General features: G+C 49.2%; 9 protein-coding genes across 9 annotated transcripts; 2 read left to right on the top strand and 7 right to left on the bottom strand.

Moving 5' to 3' along the window:
* Positions 1-121: 121 nt before the first annotated feature.
* BDV37DRAFT_286723 (tyrosinase family protein) lies at positions 122-1,330 on the bottom strand (the record flags this gene model as incomplete). Its single annotated transcript, XM_032087971.1, has 4 exons — positions 122-830; positions 882-1,004; positions 1,054-1,179; positions 1,230-1,330. 4 exons carry the CDS (start codon positions 1,328-1,330, stop codon positions 122-124), a joined length of 1,059 nt encoding a protein of 352 aa, XP_031937673.1.
* Positions 1,331-3,580: 2,250 nt separating this feature from the next.
* BDV37DRAFT_286724 (major facilitator superfamily domain-containing protein) lies at positions 3,581-4,715 on the bottom strand (the record flags this gene model as incomplete). The annotated part of the gene is made up of 4 exons (XM_032087972.1): positions 3,581-4,037; positions 4,173-4,418; positions 4,473-4,637; positions 4,690-4,715. 4 exons carry the CDS (start codon positions 4,713-4,715, stop codon positions 3,581-3,583), a joined length of 894 nt encoding a protein of 297 aa, XP_031937674.1.
* Positions 4,716-5,559: 844 nt separating this feature from the next.
* Positions 5,560-6,063, bottom strand: BDV37DRAFT_257993 (uncharacterized protein). Its single transcript, XM_032083005.1, has one exon. The coding sequence runs from the start codon at positions 6,047-6,049 to the stop codon at positions 5,855-5,857; it is 195 nt and encodes a 64-aa protein (XP_031937675.1). The 5' UTR covers positions 6,050-6,063; the 3' UTR covers positions 5,560-5,854.
* A 210-nt stretch (positions 6,064-6,273) lies between these two features.
* On the top strand, positions 6,274-7,551 carry BDV37DRAFT_257996 (uncharacterized protein). Its single transcript, XM_032083006.1, has 5 exons — positions 6,274-6,672; positions 6,737-6,984; positions 7,045-7,138; positions 7,210-7,282; positions 7,341-7,551. The coding sequence occupies exons 1-5, from the start codon at positions 6,504-6,506 to the stop codon at positions 7,462-7,464; spliced, it is 708 nt and encodes a 235-aa protein (XP_031937676.1). The 5' UTR covers positions 6,274-6,503; the 3' UTR covers positions 7,465-7,551.
* Positions 7,552-8,471: 920 nt separating this feature from the next.
* BDV37DRAFT_258000 (nucleoside deaminase) lies at positions 8,472-9,386 on the bottom strand. The gene has a single exon (XM_032083007.1). It carries the CDS (start codon positions 9,336-9,338, stop codon positions 8,844-8,846), a length of 495 nt encoding a protein of 164 aa, XP_031937677.1. The 5' UTR covers positions 9,339-9,386; the 3' UTR covers positions 8,472-8,843.
* Positions 9,387-10,360: 974 nt separating this feature from the next.
* On the top strand, positions 10,361-10,963 carry BDV37DRAFT_286727 (cell wall mannoprotein 1 family protein; the record flags this gene model as incomplete). The annotated part of the gene is made up of 2 exons (XM_032087973.1): positions 10,361-10,708; positions 10,775-10,963. 2 exons carry the CDS (start codon positions 10,361-10,363, stop codon positions 10,961-10,963), a joined length of 537 nt encoding a protein of 178 aa, XP_031937678.1.
* Positions 10,964-11,254: 291 nt separating this feature from the next.
* Positions 11,255-13,130, bottom strand: BDV37DRAFT_297047 (major facilitator superfamily domain-containing protein; the record flags this gene model as incomplete). The annotated part of the gene is made up of 5 exons (XM_032090239.1): positions 12,757-13,130; positions 12,508-12,700; positions 12,417-12,461; positions 11,889-12,366; positions 11,255-11,781 (listed from the first exon to the last, which is right to left on the bottom strand). The coding sequence occupies exons 1-5, from the start codon at positions 13,056-13,058 to the stop codon at positions 11,258-11,260; spliced, it is 1,542 nt and encodes a 513-aa protein (XP_031937679.1). The 5' UTR covers positions 13,059-13,130.
* A 443-nt stretch (positions 13,131-13,573) lies between these two features.
* BDV37DRAFT_209749 (uncharacterized protein) lies at positions 13,574-15,515 on the bottom strand. Its single transcript, XM_032079985.1, has 4 exons — positions 14,864-15,515; positions 14,445-14,817; positions 14,283-14,400; positions 13,574-14,235 (listed from the first exon to the last, which is right to left on the bottom strand). The coding sequence occupies exons 1-4, from the start codon at positions 15,032-15,034 to the stop codon at positions 13,797-13,799; spliced, it is 1,101 nt and encodes a 366-aa protein (XP_031937680.1). The 5' UTR covers positions 15,035-15,515; the 3' UTR covers positions 13,574-13,796.
* Positions 15,516-16,032: 517 nt separating this feature from the next.
* Positions 16,033-19,063, bottom strand: BDV37DRAFT_286730 (cellobiose dehydrogenase; the record flags this gene model as incomplete). The annotated part of the gene is made up of 11 exons (XM_032087974.1): positions 16,033-16,226; positions 16,272-16,314; positions 16,363-16,592; positions 16,645-16,736; positions 16,783-16,831; positions 16,878-16,971; positions 17,027-17,151; positions 17,201-17,693; positions 17,744-18,568; positions 18,631-18,809; positions 18,865-19,063. 11 exons carry the CDS (start codon positions 19,061-19,063, stop codon positions 16,033-16,035), a joined length of 2,523 nt encoding a protein of 840 aa, XP_031937681.1.
* Positions 19,064-19,382: the final 319 nt, after the last annotated feature.

Raw genomic sequence — 19,382 nt, forward strand, 5'->3', positions numbered from 1 at the left:
ATCATAAAGTCAAATGTTACACTTTATGCGGAGCGGGCGGTTGGGGTGACAAGAAACTCTTCCAAGCCCGATATACGCCATGCCATATGTAGAACACACACAAGGTGTAGACCAGGCTGTATCACGTATAGGCGTAGCAATACTCATAGTCGATCGGATCCATCACTTCCCTGACCTTTCTTGGGCTATCTAGCACCCCAAACTCCATCACCGTATCGAGAGTCACGAACGGAGCATCCGGGGGGTCGTAAATGATCGTCGTGCCATTCAAGGCATTTCGACGATTTGGGGGATCATGTCGTTGCCATATACTCCAGATCCGATCTATCATAGCATGATGCAGCATGAACACTGGATCCTGGGGTGATATAAATAAGTTCTGCATATCACCCCCGATAGAGTGGTGACCTCCCCCATGCGCACCCATATCATCAAAACCACTAGGTTCCATAATCCTAAGAAACTCTGTTATATTGGCGGCCCCCAGCAATCGGTCGCCAATGGTGTCATTGTTGAACACGGCCATGATAAATGGGTTTAAACTCCGTGTTAGACAGTGTGGCTTATAGTCAAAGGCATTGGGGGGAGGTGACGCATACGGCTGTGCCAAATTTGAGTCGATCGGCGCCAGGTGCACCTGGAAGTTGGCGAATGGGCCCGATCTTACACAGCCATTCCCTGTGCCTCGCGGCAGACATTCGGTGCCATCGGAAGTGCATGAGAGTGTTTCGTTTGTTTCAAACGCCCCATTTCCGGACAGCGATACGGCGTTGCCGTTCAGCATGGGGCTGTCAAACAAAGTATATGCGTCCAGGGCCCAGTTCCAATACCTACAATGTTTTAGTGAAATCAATGGTCGGGGCTTTGACCAGATAACTCACGGTAGGCTGCCTTTGTATCCGCATTCCTCACGCAGGGTTGCTTCCCAGAGGAAGATAAAATGGCGATGCCAAGGGAGCAGAAGCCCATTTTGATGAATCCGGGTTGTGTAATTGATATGAGTGCTGCGGGTATCAGCTATAGCAATTAAGGGGCCATTGGATATCTACTTACGCAACAAAATCATCTAATCGGTCTCGAACCCCAGGGAACTTTTCATTAGGTAGGGCAGATGAACGTTCACGCAGGCAATATATCGCATTGATATAGTCTGTCCGTTCAGCAACGGCTAGTTCTCTCCTAACACATATTGGATATGGGAATATCTGGATGGCAATGGTGGAACATACCATTCTTTCCTTATAATCAGCTTATCTGGACTGCATAGTCCTGCGGTTGTTGAGGTAAAGCAGGCGATGGCCAGAATAATGAGAAAGCTGATGAACGGCATAACTCTAGCTCCACAGGTACTGTCGATTGAGAGTGAAGTATTAGAATTACTGAGGTGAGATAATTAATGTATGTTCGAACTGGAGGCCAGGGATCAGTCTTTCTATCTTAAATGCTATATGTATGTATGTCTGAAATGAGCTTTGGTTTGAGTTTATATGGCGCATTGAAGCGGGATGTATTTGTGTCACAGTACAATGCCACTCCTATGACCCGTGGATTACAGGCGATATATATATCTAAAACCGGTTCTAGACTGCTTCCGAGTAATTATTCTTTACAGGATATCTCAGTCAACGCGGTCTTTTCTGGACGCATTGAGCCCTTGAACCTTGTGGTCCCAGTAAGCTGACCAGTGGCTCATACCTAGAGTCGGTGTATCTGGGGATAGCCCGCTTTGAAGATCCATCCAATGAAAACAACAGCAAGCGCCGAGCAACGGGTTGGCTGCAGGATTCAAGCGGCTTGATTTAGGTCATGACTGGACTCCCCTTCCCAGAGCTCGGACGTATCTGGAATTGCAGGAGTGTAGTAATTCAGGTTGTGCGACAAGATAATCTCCGAGACTAGTATTAATATTGACTCCGCTGCCTTTTATGTAGAGAAATGAGGCGTACTGGTTGCTTCGGAACCTAGTTTTACCTTGGAATAGGGAATTTGTCGAGTTTAATATGTAGCATTCGCGTATGTTTACCTTTCCGGGGTATATACGAGGCGCCAAAGGCACACATGGCCCTTGCTTACGCTGTTACAAGGTTCATGGGGGAGGCTCAGCAGATGACCTTGTGGCGTTCCGAGTGTATTGTCAGGGTTGACTTTGTGATATTCTCTCTGTTACTCATATCCGTAGATATTGAAGTAGGCCTGTACTTTTCTTCTTACATTTATCACAGCACAACATGACTTACTTGTTATTGGGGTAGTACCTTATGCACCTCGAGTTTGCCTTTGAGTGGGATTGTTCGCTATATTATTTTCTAAATATCTCTTTATGCAAGGGGAAGCCGGGTTAGCAACTTGGAACAGAATAGCCAATACAATTGGCTTAACGCGGGGACAAAGTGTGAGAAAGAGGAAAACAGTTCATTGGCTGATCATAATAATTTATATTTTAGGGACAGTAAGCTACCAGTCATATAATAGACACTGTCTTTATTCGGACTGGTTGAACCCGTGTCCGTCCACTTGTTAATTGGATATCACAGGATCAGGTTTTCCATATTGTTACACTACTGCCAAACCCTCACCTGTGAATCTCGTGTTTGATTCAGTATTACGTGGTATTCCGTAGCCGGTCCAAAATGCAATCGTGTGAGTCATTGATGGAACGCTGTTCTATTCCAGGGAAGCCTGATATTCCGAGTCTCCCGGATCCCATGAGCTGAGCCCCTCGGGAGATACGCTTAGTCGACGTTAGACAGTTACTATTGGATAGCGGTGTAATAAGAAACAGGTTCTATAGTTGCCAATACCCGTTTGTGGTTGACCCTGGTGTTTTATGCAAGGGGGTATAAATATAGATCCAGGCTATACCTGTTTCCGCATGTCACCAAGTTGATCATCACCTAACACTTTGTCCAAGGTTTTGTGGTGGGTTAGCTATCTTATTAGAGACAACTTGTTACAATAAGTAGATTCATAAAATTGACACATGTGTGGTCAAAGAGAACGACTTGCGGTCTAAATGCTGATTGCGATAGACGTTTATCAGAGACACAAGGTAACTCAAGACCCGCAGGAAGACAAATATATGACCCTGTGGCTCAGCCATAGAAAGGAACATGTAGAACAATAGTGTCTCTCTATGAGGAAGGCAGCTATAAATCACGCATATGCATGCATTCCTTTTCTACTTAGGTGGCGCTTCAACCTCCCCGATCAACCAATACCATGTGAAAATTATAAAATTGTAAATAAAATATATGGTATTCCGATCTATGTAAGCTACTTTCCACGATCTATTTCCTACTCAACTAGTGAGGATTATCCTCATTCTTTTCAAAATGCTCCCTGGCCCACAGAATCCTCAACCGTATAGCCCGCCCCATGTAGAAGAAAATGAAAGGAATAGGCACTAGCAAAGTAGCCAAAAAGCCCAGCAAGCTAGACGCCCACTCATAGCCCAAGCTCTCATACATCTGCGTCGCGAACAAAGGAAACTCAGCGCCAACCAAATTCCTCACAAGGATCACGCCAGCCAGAGCCGACGCGGAATACGTCTGATAGCTGTCCACAACATAGTTGAGGATACTCAATATGACGATGTAGATACCAGCCCAAAGAATGCTGAGGCAATGATGGGCACGATCCAGTGGACGGACCGGCAGCTTGTCCAGCCAAACCAGAAAAGGCTGATCGGAATGAAGATCGCACCCAGTCGGGCCATCCACATGCGTGCTTCTGGGACACCCTTGCCGTCGTGCTTTTTGACTCGACGCAGGTAGTATCGTTCTTGCAGGGGATAGAAGCAGAATGCGATAATCGGGCCGATAACCATGCCGAGGAAGGTGAGACCTTGCTGGCCGACGTTGAAGCCGTGGCCCTTCCCAGGACCGAAAACAAGGGGGAAGACCTCATTGAAAGGATACACCAGACCGTAGAGGAAGCCATTGTATATCGCAGAAAATGTTGTAATGGGTTCGGTAAATAAGAATCGCAATGGACGAGTGAGGGTAATCTTAAACAGCTCGTCTAGCCCCTTTCGCCCGCTTGCACTGGCATCAGTAACTGTCTCAGCGAATCTCGAGTTCTCTTTCCACATCAAGTTCTACACTCTCTTGGCTTTCTGCTGCAGAATGATTTTGTGTCGCGTTTCGGGTAATGTGAGGACAAGTAGAATCCACTATCCGCTGGTAATGGCCATCATGATCCAGAAGATCCACCGCCAACCGAGGTCGAGGGCCATATACCCGCTGACTACGAGTGCCATCGGTGGTCCGAAGGTGCTGCTCAGGCCGTAAATAGCCATTGGTCCTCCACTTGTGTTCCTCTCCCATAGATCACTGATTGATCCGCCAGTGTTGGTCAGCGACGCACCGCCTGCAAAACCGGTGAGAAATCGGCAGACGATGATAGTCCCAAGATTCGGTCTGAGTGCGATCGGAAGCTGAGAGATAAATAGGAGGAATCACGATACGACATACACAGGCTGGCGGCCAAAGTACTCAGAGAGAGAGACGAATAGAACAGGGCCGACAGCGTAACCTAGCACATAAAGCGATAGGCATAGCGTAGTGACCTCCCCAGATACCCCAAACGTCGACTGCATAGCCGCTGCACCGGACGATATACTACCTGCGCACCACGTTCTAATGAATTTCAGTACTGCACAGGGGCTGAGAATGGACGTCCGGAACATACGTGATGACATTGAGCATGCTCACCATGATGGTGATGGAGCATTTCCGCCATTTTGGCCAACATCATGGGTTTCGCGATCGTTATGCGAAAAGGTTATGCACAGTGGAAATGTCTCTTCTGGGCTATTTCTTGCTCGAGCGAATGCCTCCTCTTCCGTCATCGCCAGGGACTGGTTCTCACGGTACAAATCCGAATTGTTCTTCTCCGGGGGGTGCATCATGGCTAATATGGCTTTCCTCCGTGAGAATCATGGCTCAGGAACCCGCAAAAAAATATGAAGGGGTTGCGTGTGGAGGAAACCTGGGGAAAGAACCCGTAGAAGCCATGTTTGGGCGCGTGTATTAGTCAAATGGGCCGTGACGTGGGTTTGGAGATGCATTGATTTGAAGCCATATATCCCCACCGGAGACCTCCAATGAGACGGCATGCTGTATGTGGCGAGTCCCTTCGGCCTACCATATTTTGGACATGGCCCCGGTGACGAAGCTTTCGCCCAAGCTTTTCTGTGTGGTGCTTGGCTGCCGTAGTCTTTCTGGCCCACATCAGTTAAGTTATGACGATGAATGGCTCCTATTACATAATCCACATTGGTCCTTCATACGCTGAGGTACTCTTGTAGAGGGAGCAATAGGGTTATCGATTTTATATTGAGGCTATACTGGTGTACCTATTCTGCTAATTGAACCTCCACGGTTTCCGGACCATGGGGCAGGCCTACAGCGCATACTTAAGGCTATAGCAAGACTAATCAGAACATAATTGATTGGTATTTCTTAGCAATGCACTTACTGAACGGCAGAGATATACGTAGACAAGAATCCTTTCTTGACTTCGAGCACCATCTGGATATGCTGCATGATGAAGGGTGCCCTTTTCTGTTTGCAGAGCCTGCGAGCCGTTCAACGATATCTTTGATCTGCATCCCATGATTTGAGATCTTTGTCGCGCATCTGGGATTCCAAGTATCCCATCCGAAGCAGAACCTTCCATACAAAGAGCCTGTACTGGATATCCAGGGGCGGAGAATGGATGGTGAGATTGATTCGTAGCCCAGAGGCAGGATCAACATCACTGATACTATTGCTCGTGAGAAACACTAGGTTCTCTGCTTAGCAGCATGATCGAACCCATAGCTGCACTTGCAATCAACAAACTTGGCTCCTGTTCAGAATGATGACTTGAAGTGTCCCTTTCCTTTACCGTAGACAATACCATCCAACTTATTGTCGATGCTCTTGGGCGAACGCTCGAGTGATCCCCTTGTAAGCATAAGGAAGAAAAAGTCGAGGGAAAGCATGCTCATTCCCCCGCATAATTCCATAAAGTTGTCTTGTCGGTTAATCTTAGTAAACACTTCCATACCCGGGGGAAAGATGGTCCACCAATACACCAAGGCAATCCCCCTCTTCAGGGTCAGGTCCTTCATGGCCTCAAGATGCGGCAGAACCTGAGGCACCAAGGAACTACACCAGGGATCCGCAGTGATTGACGTCATTGCCGGGCGATCCCGTCGCAGCCCTGAAATCAAGTTTAACATCAGCCATCTCATCATCTGCAAATCAACCCGCAGACAAAATATCAGATCGACATATGATGAAATAGAATAGGATCATAAAGCGTAGGATATCGTCCTACTTCGCCGTCCCGCTAAACAGTTCCTTTCTTTTTATGCCAAGCCACCCCCCACTCTTCTATATCCGATAGACTACGCTTCTGAATATCATCCTATTTCACTCCGTTTACTTTCTTTTCTTTTTCCGTTATAGATATATTCATTACCTTTCTGTGCTACCTGATTTGGGCAAACCTTTAGCATGGCCGTGATTTGGGGTCTGGATCTCCATGAGATCCAATTCTACAAGTTCAAGGGGAAACATATGTTCAGCCGTGTCTATCACCTACGACGCACAAGGATGATTGTCTACCAACTGGCCATGATCCTCTGTGTATGCTCTGAGTCAGTGGGGACAGCAGCCCTATCAGGTACATACCTTTCGGAAGACCCTCCCGCGGCTAGGTTTGTCATACTGATACCATCCCTCCATAGACTATCTCGACCAACAAAGCTACATCCAAGGGCAGCACCCTGGGGTCAAAGTCCACAATAACAGTTTCATCGGCGCAGCCTCGTACAATATATTCGTGGGAATCTCCGTGGCCACGATCTTCGGCGCGGCGTTCTTTTTCGACCTCTTCTGGCCTGACAGATACGAGAGTCCATCCGTCCGATTAGCGTGGAAAATATGCGCGGTGGTCGTGTCGATAATGATGCTGAGTTCGGCTCTTCTCATGACGGTATGTTCCGAGGGCAGTACTTGCTGGTCACGATTCAGGATACTCATATATAATGATCAGGTCGTCACTGCTATGTACAGTGCGCGTATTACTGGTACGGACGCTACTTCCGCGAAAAAGTTCTGGTCGGAGGCCGAGAAGAAACCCGCTCTGGGTATGTTTCCCGTTCAGTTCAGGACGCTTGTATCCGATTTGTGACTCTAGTGCGGCTAACAACCATTCCAGCATACAGAACCAATCCCAAGGCAGTTGCCTCGGCTGTTCTCGCGTGGCCCGGCTGGGTCGCGACTACTGCTAGGTATGTCCGTCCAAATAGATGCGGTCTACAGGTACATCTATACTAATCATGATCATAGTACCGTTGTCCTTTTCATGTCCAAAAAGCATGATGATCAGTACGGTGCCAAGTCTAAATATGGTCGAAGCCTGGAGAATGGGGGGAATACCCCGGAACTGGAAGTCAAGCCTTTTACAATTTAATGCTCGGTTTACGTGGAATATATCTTAGATTGAATGTATATAACTGGTATATATACTCCCAATAAATGCGGTGTACGAACAGATCCATTCTTTGGTCCCATTGAAAAGCTCGCCAAGCAAACTGAAGTATGCTTACTTGGCTCGAATCATAAATCGATCTTAGTAAGAGGGGAGTAAGGGAAAACAGGCCCTGGGCCTGGTTTATCCATCGGCCTACCTCACGATGCAGCTCCGCAGACTGTAAAGCCTTGCTAGGCCTGAAGAAGATTTATAATATAGAGAGCCTCAAAGTTTCCAACGCCATGGCGCCAAACCAAAGTATCACTCCCCACACTATAGCGGAACGTCTCTAGAACTAGGAATAACTTCAATCTAACCTAAAGTACGTGGTATCCACAGTGAGGCCAAGGCCGCGAAGGATGGCCATACTACCACGTGCATACCTACGTGGCGTCACCGTGTACTCAGTATCTACATGTAGAGCACATTTGTCAAGTTTCAAGTGAGGTTATGATTCGAACATATAGTATCTGTAGCAATGAGAAGTCTGATACCCATTAATTTTCCTCCCGTGTGTATTCAACACAAACTCCCTTGACGCTTTGCAGATATGCAATGGTCCTCTGATCAAGAAAGCTAATATATCAGTTAGTTGTTTTCTTTTCTCTGTCCTCGTTTCCGTAGAGAGCAGTACTTACTCTACACGCTTGAAAGCAGGAGTAGCACCCAATGATTCAGGGCAAAATTCCTCGTCGTACCCAGCTTCATGTAGGATGCTGTAGTTATTAGCATGGGTTCAGTATTGTTCTTATGAGTCATGATAAAACTACATCTCGACTGTTTCATTATGTTCGTACACTACCCCGAGGCCTACAAACTTGACGACGAAATATCAACGTTGTATGTTTTAGCCGTGAATTCTCAGCCCATCGAGTATGGGTGTTCTCCTTGTCACATACCGGCATATTGAGTTGTTGTTTAGATTCTGTAGGGAATGATTGGGAGATGTTTAATATCACAGCAGGCAGAGGATACAACCTCCTATTTATAATTGAGTACGACGGGGTACATTGCTCATAATATCAGATCAGACACCCAGCTTTTTCAGCTACGATGGTGGGGTGCCAAAGGATAGCGCCGATTCCAATAGAAACTGGTGCTAATGCCCATCGCCTTGGATAACGATATGATTTTAAATGATTTCCTTCACATTTCCGCATTATCACTGCACATCCGATAAAGTGTGCCACAAAGGCGATGCAAGCGATACAACCAACCGATCGAAGATTGATAAGATAAGAACATTCGAATACATAAATAATAGCAGCCATCAATCTTTGCAAAATGGGAGCCCGAAGAATATTGCCTTGGTCACTTTGCTATTTCGCTTTTCCCCAGTACCTTTGACTATCCTCCACCACCTTGGCTTCCCACCCACTCACAGGCCCAATAACCTCCACTTCCGTCTGGCCACTGGCAAATACGGTTCGACATGGCAAATCCAGAGTGAGGTTCTCAGTGTTCCCTTCTCCGGTGAGCTGTCGGAGTGTTTTCTCTGACGCCAGGTACACCAGCCGTCCAATGTTCGCCCAGTACATCGTGCCGGCGCACATGGCGCAAGGCTCCCAGGTGGAGACGAGCGTTGTTTTGGCGAGATAGTCGCGCGCATAATTATCGGCCGCGTTGCGGGCGAGTTCAGTCTCGGCGTGCCTGACGTGCGATAGCGACAGGGAGGACATCAGAACGGTGGTATTGTCCGGTGCCAGAAGCAACGCGACAAACGGCCGTTTCGAGTGGATGTCTTGGGCGGTTCTCTGCAGCTCCAGACATGCGCCGGCGGCTGCGGACAATTGTTCGTCGGTCAGGGGAGACATTTGGTGATGAGAAGTTGTCGGTCCTTGGTTGAAACCTGGGGGTGTCGAGTATAGGGATTTTAGAGATATGTGAGAACAGCCCGGTTGGGTCAGGGTATATAAAGGGCATTTATAACGGCGACTTCCGAGATCTTCTCCGCACGAGACGCCGGGATTGCCCGTCCAGATAGCCCAATAATGATACCTGGATGCTGTGCTGTTATCAGTTCTCCACGTTCTGCTATAATAAAGCCAATTATCCGTTTCTTATCAACTGTGAGAGGTCTTCGCCAGTTTCTTGGCTATTACTGTATCTGCACTTGGAAGACAATCTGGGCTCTACGAATTTAGGAGAAATCCTCTCTACTCGACACCGTCGTTATTTGGCTTCAAAGACAATCATAGATCTTTCTAATATCTTCAAGAACTCCATAGGCCTTCGGTGCTCGAATACAAATACTACTTGCACTAATTCTACCTCTATTGGATTTATTTTCATTCTAGCATGTTACTTCGAGATGCTGCATGGAACTCCAATGCTTTGCATACCTACAGTAGAAGATTCACATCCACATAAGACGCCCATCTCTTATCCACATGCGTCTCCGTGTATCACAAATGAAGCCCAGTCCAGGCGAGACCATAATATCACACCGTAAATCGGATATGGCCTTTTCCAGCTCTATCTTTGTTTCTACTTAAATAAATCCAGCTATCCCAACCCATGTGTACCACGAGTGATACCTCCTGTATGAAGCCAAAAGGGAATATCCCCAATCCACGGCCCAATCCGCACTGCAGCCCCAAGTCAATCAGAACTAATAACCATACAATTATCAATATCATATTCAAATGCCAAAGTGACTCATCCTCGACGTCATACAGTATACCATCTAACGGCAGTATATCCCAAGCATGCTATAATAAGCCGAGCCGGCTCATTTCCATGAGATCTATAAATCACCCACACCAACCACATCGAAAGACGCAACACCCCATCCCCAAACCTATCCTCACCTGATACGACAACTAAGACCTCCAAAATGTACCTCCTTCAACCTCTCCTCACCTTCTTCCTCCTAACCCTAACAACCTGCACCCCAATCTCAACCCCTCGCACCCGCGACGCAACAGCAGTAATAAACGACCTCAGCAAGATAACCACCGACCTCTCCGCCCTCACCAAAAGCATAGTAGCCTACAACGGTGGGATCCCTGCCGCACTAGATATCCAGGTGAAAGAGATGGTCGTAGAAAATGACCTCGACCAGGCGACGAGGGACACCATTGCTGCTTCGCCGTTCACAGTAAGTGAGAGTGCTGCCACGACCACAGCTTTGTTGGGATTGGAGCCGGATGTTAAGACTGCGCTTGTAACGCTGGTTCAGAAGGTATTTCCTTTCCTTTTTTCTTGTTGTCTATGTTGTGGTGGGGTGCCAATGTTGATATGGCTTTAGAAACCGCTCGTCGATGAAGCGAAAATAGGTGCAATCGTGAGAATGAATCTGGTGAACCTCAGGGGCAGGACTGGTTCTCTTTCCGCAGCACTGCAGAATAAGGTGACCGCAGTCGATAAGGATACGCTTGCTAATAAGACGACGGAGTTGAATGCCGGGTTTGATACTGCCATTAGAGTGTATTTTTAGGTGTGAGTCTAGTGGCGTGAGTCTGGTGTTGAATATTGGCTGTGGGCTGTTGGCTTGTTTAGCCAATGCTTTGCTTCTTAGTTCCATTTACGTACATGAATCCATTCAATTGATCTGCATTTATATAACGATATCTCAAACAGCCAGGAAGCGCGAAACACATACGTATACAAACAGTAGACCTCAGATTTGAATGCCAAACCAGCCACCCACCAAACACAACACCATCCCACCAAAAAACCCTCTATCACAACCTACAACCTACAAACCGCCACCCAGTAACCCCAAGACAAATCAACCCGACTTGAAATTCACCGGCCCAGCCCACGCCCTCATGGCCTTCCCTTTAACCTGCAACAACAAAACAATCAAAACCGCCCCGACGGCAATACCAGCCATCGTGCCAAACTGTCTCCTCGCACCCTGTTTACTGGCCCACTCGACCATGAAATAGCTCACAATAAACCCACCCGTCGTGCGTCCAAAGTTCACCCACGCAGCCACTTCCCCACTAGCCTCCGGGTAGCTATCAAGGACGTAGGCGTTTATGGCGACGGTGACGATCATCACGCCGAAGACGTAGAACCCCCATCCCAGGGCAGTGAGCATGTAGTGGTATGCACCTTCGAGGGCGAAGCCGAGGAGGATGATCCCAGCCAGGATGAAGGGCGTCGCGAACCAGATGGCGAGGAGGCGGGCTTCGGGCTCCAGACGGCCTTTGTTGCGGTTTGTGGCGAGCTTGGCGAGGTAGTCGTGCAGCCAGTGGCCGGTGAGTTCGCCCAGGATGGCGGCTACGACGGGGGTAAAGTAGAAGAAGCCTTGTCTGGTTAGTGTATTTGTCGGTAAATTAAATTTAAAGGGGGGTTGGTCTGTGTATGTGTGTATTTATGTATCTATGTAGGTAGGTAGGTAGGTATGTACGTACCGATTTGCTTAGGACCGAAGCCGTATAATGGGCCGACGAAGATGGAGAGCGTCGTGTTGACGCCTACCACCCACGCGAAGGTAAGCATATAGTAAATTGTGGATAGGAGGACGACAGGCTTCATGATGACGGTGACTGGGCGCATGAGTGCATCTTTCGGGGTGTTGACGATGTATCCGCTCTGACGTTGCTGGATGCCCAGCATGCGTTTCCATCGTGGGGCGTTAGGGATGAGGTCTGGCTGGTGGTTTTTGCGATCGTAGTACGTCTCTTCGACGAAGAGAATGATTGCGATGAGACAGAGGCCAGTTTCGATGCTGTATAGACCGAAGGCCCATTGCCAGACCTGGGTGTTGGTTATGAAGGCTGCGAACATCGGCCCCAGGTAGGGCGAGAGGATGATGGACCCAGACCAAATGTTGATTTTGCGGGCCTGTTCATGCAGGAAGAACATGTCTTTGATGAACATGAGGCCGCCCTGCTAGGGTTAGGGTTTGGACGCAGACAAAGAGGATGTTGGCCACGTACGCCTTGTGCAACCGTCGAGAAAAGTCCATTCAGAATCCGGGCAGCCTGGACTGGTCAGAATCCATTGCTGGAATATTTTAGGGGGACATACCATGAATGACTCAAATGATTGTGCTGCGGTGCACCAGATTGCCGTCGCAAGTGCCAACACCACAAAATAAAACAGCACCGGAAGACGACCGAAGTAGGCAGACAGAGCGACAACGATAGGGCCACCAACACCCAGCATAAAGATATTTCCGGCCTGCGAATGGTTGACATGATCCTCGGTCATGTTCCATTGTCTAGCATCAGTTTTAGTTAGCATCCCTTGTGCATATGCCAATACCCAGGTTCGTACTTGGCCTGTTGGAGGAGCGTCACCGCACCCGTGGCACTTCCATAGTCCGGCAGAAACGCAGTGGCCGAAATAACAAAAAGAATGAGATTTTTCTTGAACGGCGACCAGTTGAGTGGATCATGAGGAAAGTTCGTGGGCTGTGGGATCAGCACGGTCAGGCCATCATCTGTAGTTTTGAGGTTCTGATTCTGGGTGCGCGGCGTGTAAAGCATGTATCCCTCGCGCTCCCCAATCTCCTCGAGATCGACCACCGGCCGGTCCTTCTCGGTGTCTGGAGTTTCTGGCGAGTGTTTAGAATCCATTGCGCCGTCTCCGAGGTACGATTCTCACAACTATGGAGATAATGACCTATGAACTGAGAGGGGAAAATAATGGAAACAAAATGTGGAAGGGCGATCTTGCAGATCAGTTATATATTGGTTCCTTAACGTACACTTGTAACACCGCGCCCTGGCCGAAAACGAGATGCAGGAAGAACTTGGCATAGTGATCCTCGGCCCACTGTCCAACTATATTGACTTTCGTGTCACAGGGAGGGAGTTCACCGCAAACGAACCCAGCACGATGAAAGACTTGAAACCTCGAGGGGGTCATCTGAACCAAACTAGAGTCGGAGGGTAGGGTTGAGCTAGAGATTTAGCAGACTCCGGTGTCAGGTAAGCAATGGGAATTCCAACGGTTGGCCCAGAAAAGCTGGAGGCTGAAGGCCGTGTCTGCAGGATCTCATCTTCGCTTCACGGCTCAATCGTTAAGGTTTCCGATGACGGGCTTACATGCTCACATATAGGGTGTATTAGATGTAGGAGCGTGGCATAGCCAAGACAATCAAATGGTTCTACAACATCTAACATCCAGAGGCCATAAGCACAGTCCCATTCTAAATAGACAAATCATAATCGAGGACAAAACGTCCAGTTGGCAACCCAGTAACATAATGTAACTCAGTCCTCTGAATGTGACAAATACATGAGCCAATGAAAAATAGTACCACATTAGTTACTAGAAAATTCTGAAGCCAAACGACGCACAGAGGCTCGTATCTACGATCCCCGCTGAGTGACATCCACGTCAGACTGAATATGGATCTCTGTCGTCTTCATTATCCCATGGCTCGCCTCCTCGTCCATGATAGGGTCCCCGCTATCGCCATCCCCCTTGTCTCTCCGCGTGGTAGCCCACGCATCCCCGTATGTACCGAGGGCGTAATCCAAACTGCGACCACCAAACTGTCCATACGCATGGCCGCGCCCATACTGGTTCTCGGGGTGAGTTCCGACGTGAGTGGTGTTTCTTTTGGAAGTGCATTTGTGTATCAGAATGTGGAATAAGGGCGTCATGGTAGGGATGCATGCGGCGAGAATAATGAGGTATTGTTCGATGGCGGTCCATATTGCAAGATCAACCGTGTCCCATGGAAAATCGGCTCGTTCGGTCAGAGAAGCGAGGTTGATGGTCTTGACAATTGCAGCAGCCATGGCGCTACTTGATCAGACTGTGATGCGTCTACCATAGACCTAGATACTTACATGATTCCCAGCGAAAGCACACAGCTCAACCCAATCTTGATCTTACGGGCCATCTGCAGCCCAGCAATGGTCTTTAGTGGATAGATGGCGAGCACGAAATCCGAGAATGCGGAGGCCGCTATATGATCAGTAACATGGTAAATCAGGAAAGCGAGTACATACATCCTTGGAAGAAGGCATAGTTCTTCTGCACTGTCGGCGGCCAGCACGACCCTTCAACAGTGTAATCCCACAGGCTCCGGGTGGGAGTACACTGGCCGTACATAGTGTATATCGATACCATATTGATGATGGTGAGAAGAGCCATCCCCCCATACATGGCGATTTGGTGGTGCTTGACCTTCCGCATGATGCGTAGCAGAAATAGCGCAACAGATACTTTACCCCAGTTCGTCGAAAATACATGGAACGCCTGCGACATCCAGTTAAACTTGGCTGACAGAATGCGCTGTGTATCAGTGAGGTCGACGATATGTCGTCCGGTGCCATAATGCACGCTGATGGTCGTCAGAATGCTTTCGGCAGTCGCGCTGACCTACCACTGTCAGAGGCTGTCCATTCAGAATCATCGGCAGTCCTACCATGGCCAGCACAATAAACCCATCATCCCAGCCTAGAGGCCGAATGATACGGAGACGAATCCAGATCCGCGTTGCGACTAGGATAGTGCACACGCCGAACAGCGGCCACGAAGCGACCTTGATGACCCATTGCCGATTCTCGCCACTGCTTGCTGCTGCCGTATAGCCCATTGTAGCCTGCGACCAGATATTTGGAATTGCAATAGAGACTGACGCCGTGCAGCAGGGAGCTCCATGCCTAGCGCTGACAGGGGCTTCCCAATGCGTTGACTTATAAAATCCCAATTGCCGACTGTGTACTGTGCTACCTCTCTCGCGTATTAAGTACTGGTACCTCAGCGAAATGAGTCTGAAAAGCCTTTGTTCCAAGTACTGGGTCTAGACCAGAATCTAACTTCTCTTGCCAAGCGACCACAGCAGAGGGTGGCTTGAGTGAGATTGGTCCACGTCCTTTAGGGCATGGGAGGGATTTGGGATGGACTGCAGGATTGGACCTACAAAGTGGCGGTAAAAGGCATCTCTGTTCTAGTGTAGTTGTACAGGCAGGGAATATGTTTCCTTTCAGTTGTAGTATATAATGGGTGAATGTGCCACTCCAGGTTCCAGCATTGTTACACTAATTTCACGTCGCGTAGAAAGCGGCCTATTTGAATAAAGAAATAAGAAACCTCGTGTACAGCAATCAATCCCATGCTGAGAATCTTTTGTCTTGGAATGGTCCCCATCCGCCGTCGCATTCACATAGATCGAAAGTCATAGCATGGCCTGTCAGATTAATCGACAAGGAGCTGATCTAACTCTCCATCTGCAGCTACCCGGCGGCATGTCACTGTCCTCCATCCAGATTATTCTTTTACGCAATGCAGGGTTTTGCTATTCTCTGGGTATCCGACACTTCGCCTTCACTAGGTAGAGACAAAATGTGTTATCATTAGGATGTACAGTGCATATGGTGTACCGCCAGAAGATAGCATAGTCGCGGTGATGGATACGTAGATATACATTGACAAGGCTAAATGACACCTACCGACTTGAGAGTCTGCGCCGGGTCTCCAAAAGACACAGGAGGTAGAATGGACTGAATAAAGAACCCTGTGTCTAAATATGTAACTACACGAACCAGCAAGATAACAATGTATAGAACTCAGCGCAATGAGGCTATACACCCATCACAGCGCAAGAATCTTCTCGGCTGCATGCTCGGCGACCGTGACAATGTAAGCCGAAGGATTGGCTGTGATCATGCCCGGGAAGATACTAGCATCCACGACGAACAGGTTATCAGTTCCGTAGACCTTAGTATTAAGATCAACAACAGCGCTGCCTCCGGTGCGGCCATCATCTGTACCAATTTTACAGGTTCCTAGAACAATTAGCGACGTTATTAGGAGGGTGCTTAGCAACTCACCCATCCAGTGATTGGCGCGGCGCGTTCCAGCAGTGATTGGCATCTATCTGTGTCAGTTACGTTGAATATCCTTCTAGAATCCACCACTCACAGTCTTCACAAACTCAGCGATAGAAGTGTTCCGAGCTGGATAGGTCCAGGTAAGTCCCGTTCCGTTCAGGGCCCTCTGCAGGTTCTGAATTCCCTCGATCACGGCGTTGACATCACTCTCCTCGCGCAGGAATGGCAGCGTCGAGACCACCGTGTCCAGTCCTGCGGTGATAGTCATACGGCCGCGCGAGGTTGAGCCGCGGCCAAGGTATTGGCTGATGGTCAACGCGTCTACAGAACCATTAATATCCTGCATGAATCTTTCACACAATAGTCAACGTACGTCCGTCAGGCGTATCATGGCCGCCTTCCACCCGAGCAGTCCACTGTATCTGTCGTTTGATGCCATCAGAGCCGGTGACTTCGTCGAAGATTCTATACACGTTAGCATCATGACGGCTTTGCAAGACGGGCAACTTACATTGGACCAATGTTGGGCGCAGCCTGGGCGAAAATCCCGGTGCGAGCGTCTATTGTTGTTAGTGTCGGGCAACTCGTCCGGGCATGATTACATACTTAGATAACTCGTCGCATCACTCTCGATGGGGGTCTTATATGCCGCTTTGAAGTCATAGAATACAACATCAGGGTGGGTCACGACAACGTCAGTCTGTACGTATCATGTTAGCATGGTAGCAACATCCCCCAATACCCTTGACACTCACATTGACATGATCAACCAAGTTCTCGCCGACCGGAAGTTCGATCCACTCCGATTCGGCGATCATTGTCTCTCCATCAGCAGCTGAGCTCTTCACGATGGACAGCTGATCCTTCGGACCGATGCCACCTATACATCATCAGCATTGGCTCCCGGCAATATCATCAACATAACGTACTTCGCATAAGGACCTTAGGCGTTCCGAAAGTTCCCGCCGAAAGAATGACACGACCCGTATTAGCAGTCACATTGACGGTACCTGCATAGCCACCATCGAGGGTTGCCTCGACCTCAACTCCGGTGATACGTCCGCCCTCACGGACCACTCTCTTAACGGTTGTGTTCGACCAGCGGGCAAAATTATCCCTCTCGCTCGCCGACACCAAATACGTCCCCATGGGCCCTCCGCGCTCGCCTCTAGAAAACATGAACGGTGTGTGACCAAAGGTCTTGGTTTTCTGGGCCGGGACATCGTTGAGGGTAACAAAAGACCATCCCGCGGACTGCAAGCCTTGCTCCAGTATATTGGCTCCTTGCTGGAGGTAAAGCTTTCCATCGGTGGAAGGGGTTGTGGTTCCGGGGATTCGTGAGAACACGCGGTCCGCGGCAGCCTGCATGTCGGACGACTGCCATTCCTCGGGGAAGTTGTAATCCCAGTCCACAGGGTTTGGCTGGAGATTATCAGCAATAGATTCAAACAGGATATCTGAGTACGGCTTACCCTCCACCACAATCCCGCGTTGACGGCGGTGCCTCCACCCAGCACACAACCCGCCATCTGGTCGGTATCACTACAGGCGATGCCGTTGGAATCGACCCAGATCTGGTTGCACAACCCAGGAACATCAAACCGCGTCAAGTTGGTATCATCCAACCAGGAGGGCTTCATGGTGCCACCCCAGCGTCCAGAAGAGGGAGGACCCTTCTCGATCAGGAGAACGCTGTGTCCAGCCTCACTAAGCCGATCGGCGATGGGGATACCTCCCGCACCTCCACCGACGACAATATAGTCGTATGTAACACCGTCAGGTACAGGGGTAGGAGTCGGCTCATTGCCTCCACCACCGCCACCAGAACAATCCCCGGGAACCGTCTTGTTAGCCAACTTGACCCAGTCCTCATAGGAGTCACTAGCTGCATTCTCATCCAGAGTAGCCGAGATGATACCCTGGTTGTCGTGTTGCACCAGGCTGATATTATCCGGACAGGACGGGTTCGACGGACTTTCCGTCGCCTGCGCCCATCCCAGGACTAACCGGCCCTTGCTTGTGGTCGCGTTCCCGGTTTGACCATCTTGGTCCCAAGTCAGGCAATTCTCACAACGGAACAACAACGTAAAATGAGTAGCATTGATGCTCGAGGAAATCTGGGTGATATTGGCGTCGCCGGTATAGACCCCGGGCATGCTGTACCCTGAGCCGAATCGCAAGGAGGTCAAGACGGTGTCCTCGTACGGATAGGCCAAGAACAGGAGATTGTTGTTCATGCCACCACCCAAGGAAATACCACACCAGCCAGCGGACGAGGCATTTTGGGACGCACATTGCTTGGAACATCAGAACGTTTAGCACCACTTTGAAGTGGTCATGGATAGCTAGATATCCTCACCAGATAACCGATAAACTCCGTCGCATCGGTGGTCAACGCCGATCCCGGCAGAGCAACACCGAAGACGAGACCACCCGTACCTGTACCAGCAGGTACCGACCACGTGTCAAACGTGATTCCCGTCTCAGAATCCGTGTAGGCAACTGGTGTGCCGGACTGTGCCCAGCATGACTGCAACACTACTAAAGGGTCAGACGCAGAGAAACAGCATTGGGTCGGTGGTCCACCACTCACCGGTGCTCGCTGAAAGGAATGAAGCGAGCAAACGGTTAACGAGCTTCATGATGAGAAGTGCCCAAGGGATAGCCTCCGAAGACGCACGACAGCACTTCACACCAGCGGGGTCAAGCCCTAGATATACGACGGTGCCCACGCACGACACCAGGAAGAATGCCCCGATACAGATGGCTCGACACCCGGCCCGAGGATCCATATTGCAGGGACATTGCCGGGCTTAGTAGTATCGTAGCTGATACTGTAGCGCGTCTTGGCTTGATGGCGTTCTTCCATCTTGACTGGACAACGCAAGGGATGCACCTATCGGACCTGTGGAATGCTCTCCACCAAAAGGGTGCACGCCGCAAATATGACTGCTGAAACGACAGAATCGAGAACATTCAGCCGCGAACCGATATTAATTGCCTATTGCCATCACATGAGAAGCACGGCACTGGTGTTGCGGATAAATAGGGTTATCAGAGTTGACACCAAGAGACGGCGGCCAGACGCCGTTTCGCGACCGACACGGAGAC

This window comes from Aspergillus pseudonomiae (genome assembly GCF_009193645.1).
Source record: "Aspergillus pseudonomiae strain CBS 119388 unplaced genomic scaffold BDV37scaffold_80, whole genome shotgun sequence".
In the NCBI taxonomy this organism is placed as follows: domain Eukaryota; kingdom Fungi; phylum Ascomycota; class Eurotiomycetes; order Eurotiales; family Aspergillaceae; genus Aspergillus; species Aspergillus pseudonomiae.

Excerpts from the sequence above, each read along its gene's own strand:
- BDV37DRAFT_257993 (XM_032083005.1), bottom strand. The coding sequence starts at position 6,049 with ATGGAAGTGTTTACTAAGATTAACCGACAAGACAACTTTATGGAATTA.
- BDV37DRAFT_257996 (XM_032083006.1), top strand. The coding sequence starts at position 6,504 with ATGGCCGTGATTTGGGGTCTGGATCTCCATGAGATCCAATTCTACAAG. Across the intron at positions 6,673-6,736 it reads GGGGACAGCAGCCCTATCAG|ACTATCTCGACCAACAAAGC; the intron begins GTACATACCTTT and ends ATCCCTCCATAG. Across the intron at positions 6,985-7,044 it reads GTTCGGCTCTTCTCATGACG|GTCGTCACTGCTATGTACAG; the intron begins GTATGTTCCGAG and ends TATAATGATCAG.
- BDV37DRAFT_258000 (XM_032083007.1), bottom strand. The coding sequence starts at position 9,338 with ATGTCTCCCCTGACCGACGAACAATTGTCCGCAGCCGCCGGCGCATGT.
- BDV37DRAFT_209749 (XM_032079985.1), bottom strand. The coding sequence starts at position 15,034 with ATGGGCTATACGGCAGCAGCAAGCAGTGGCGAGAATCGGCAATGGGTC. Across the intron at positions 14,818-14,863 it reads GGTTTATTGTGCTGGCCATG|GTCAGCGCGACTGCCGAAAG; the intron begins GTAGGACTGCCG and ends TGACAGTGGTAG. Across the intron at positions 14,401-14,444 it reads CTATGCCTTCTTCCAAGGAT|CGGCCTCCGCATTCTCGGAT; the intron begins GTATGTACTCGC and ends CTGATCATATAG.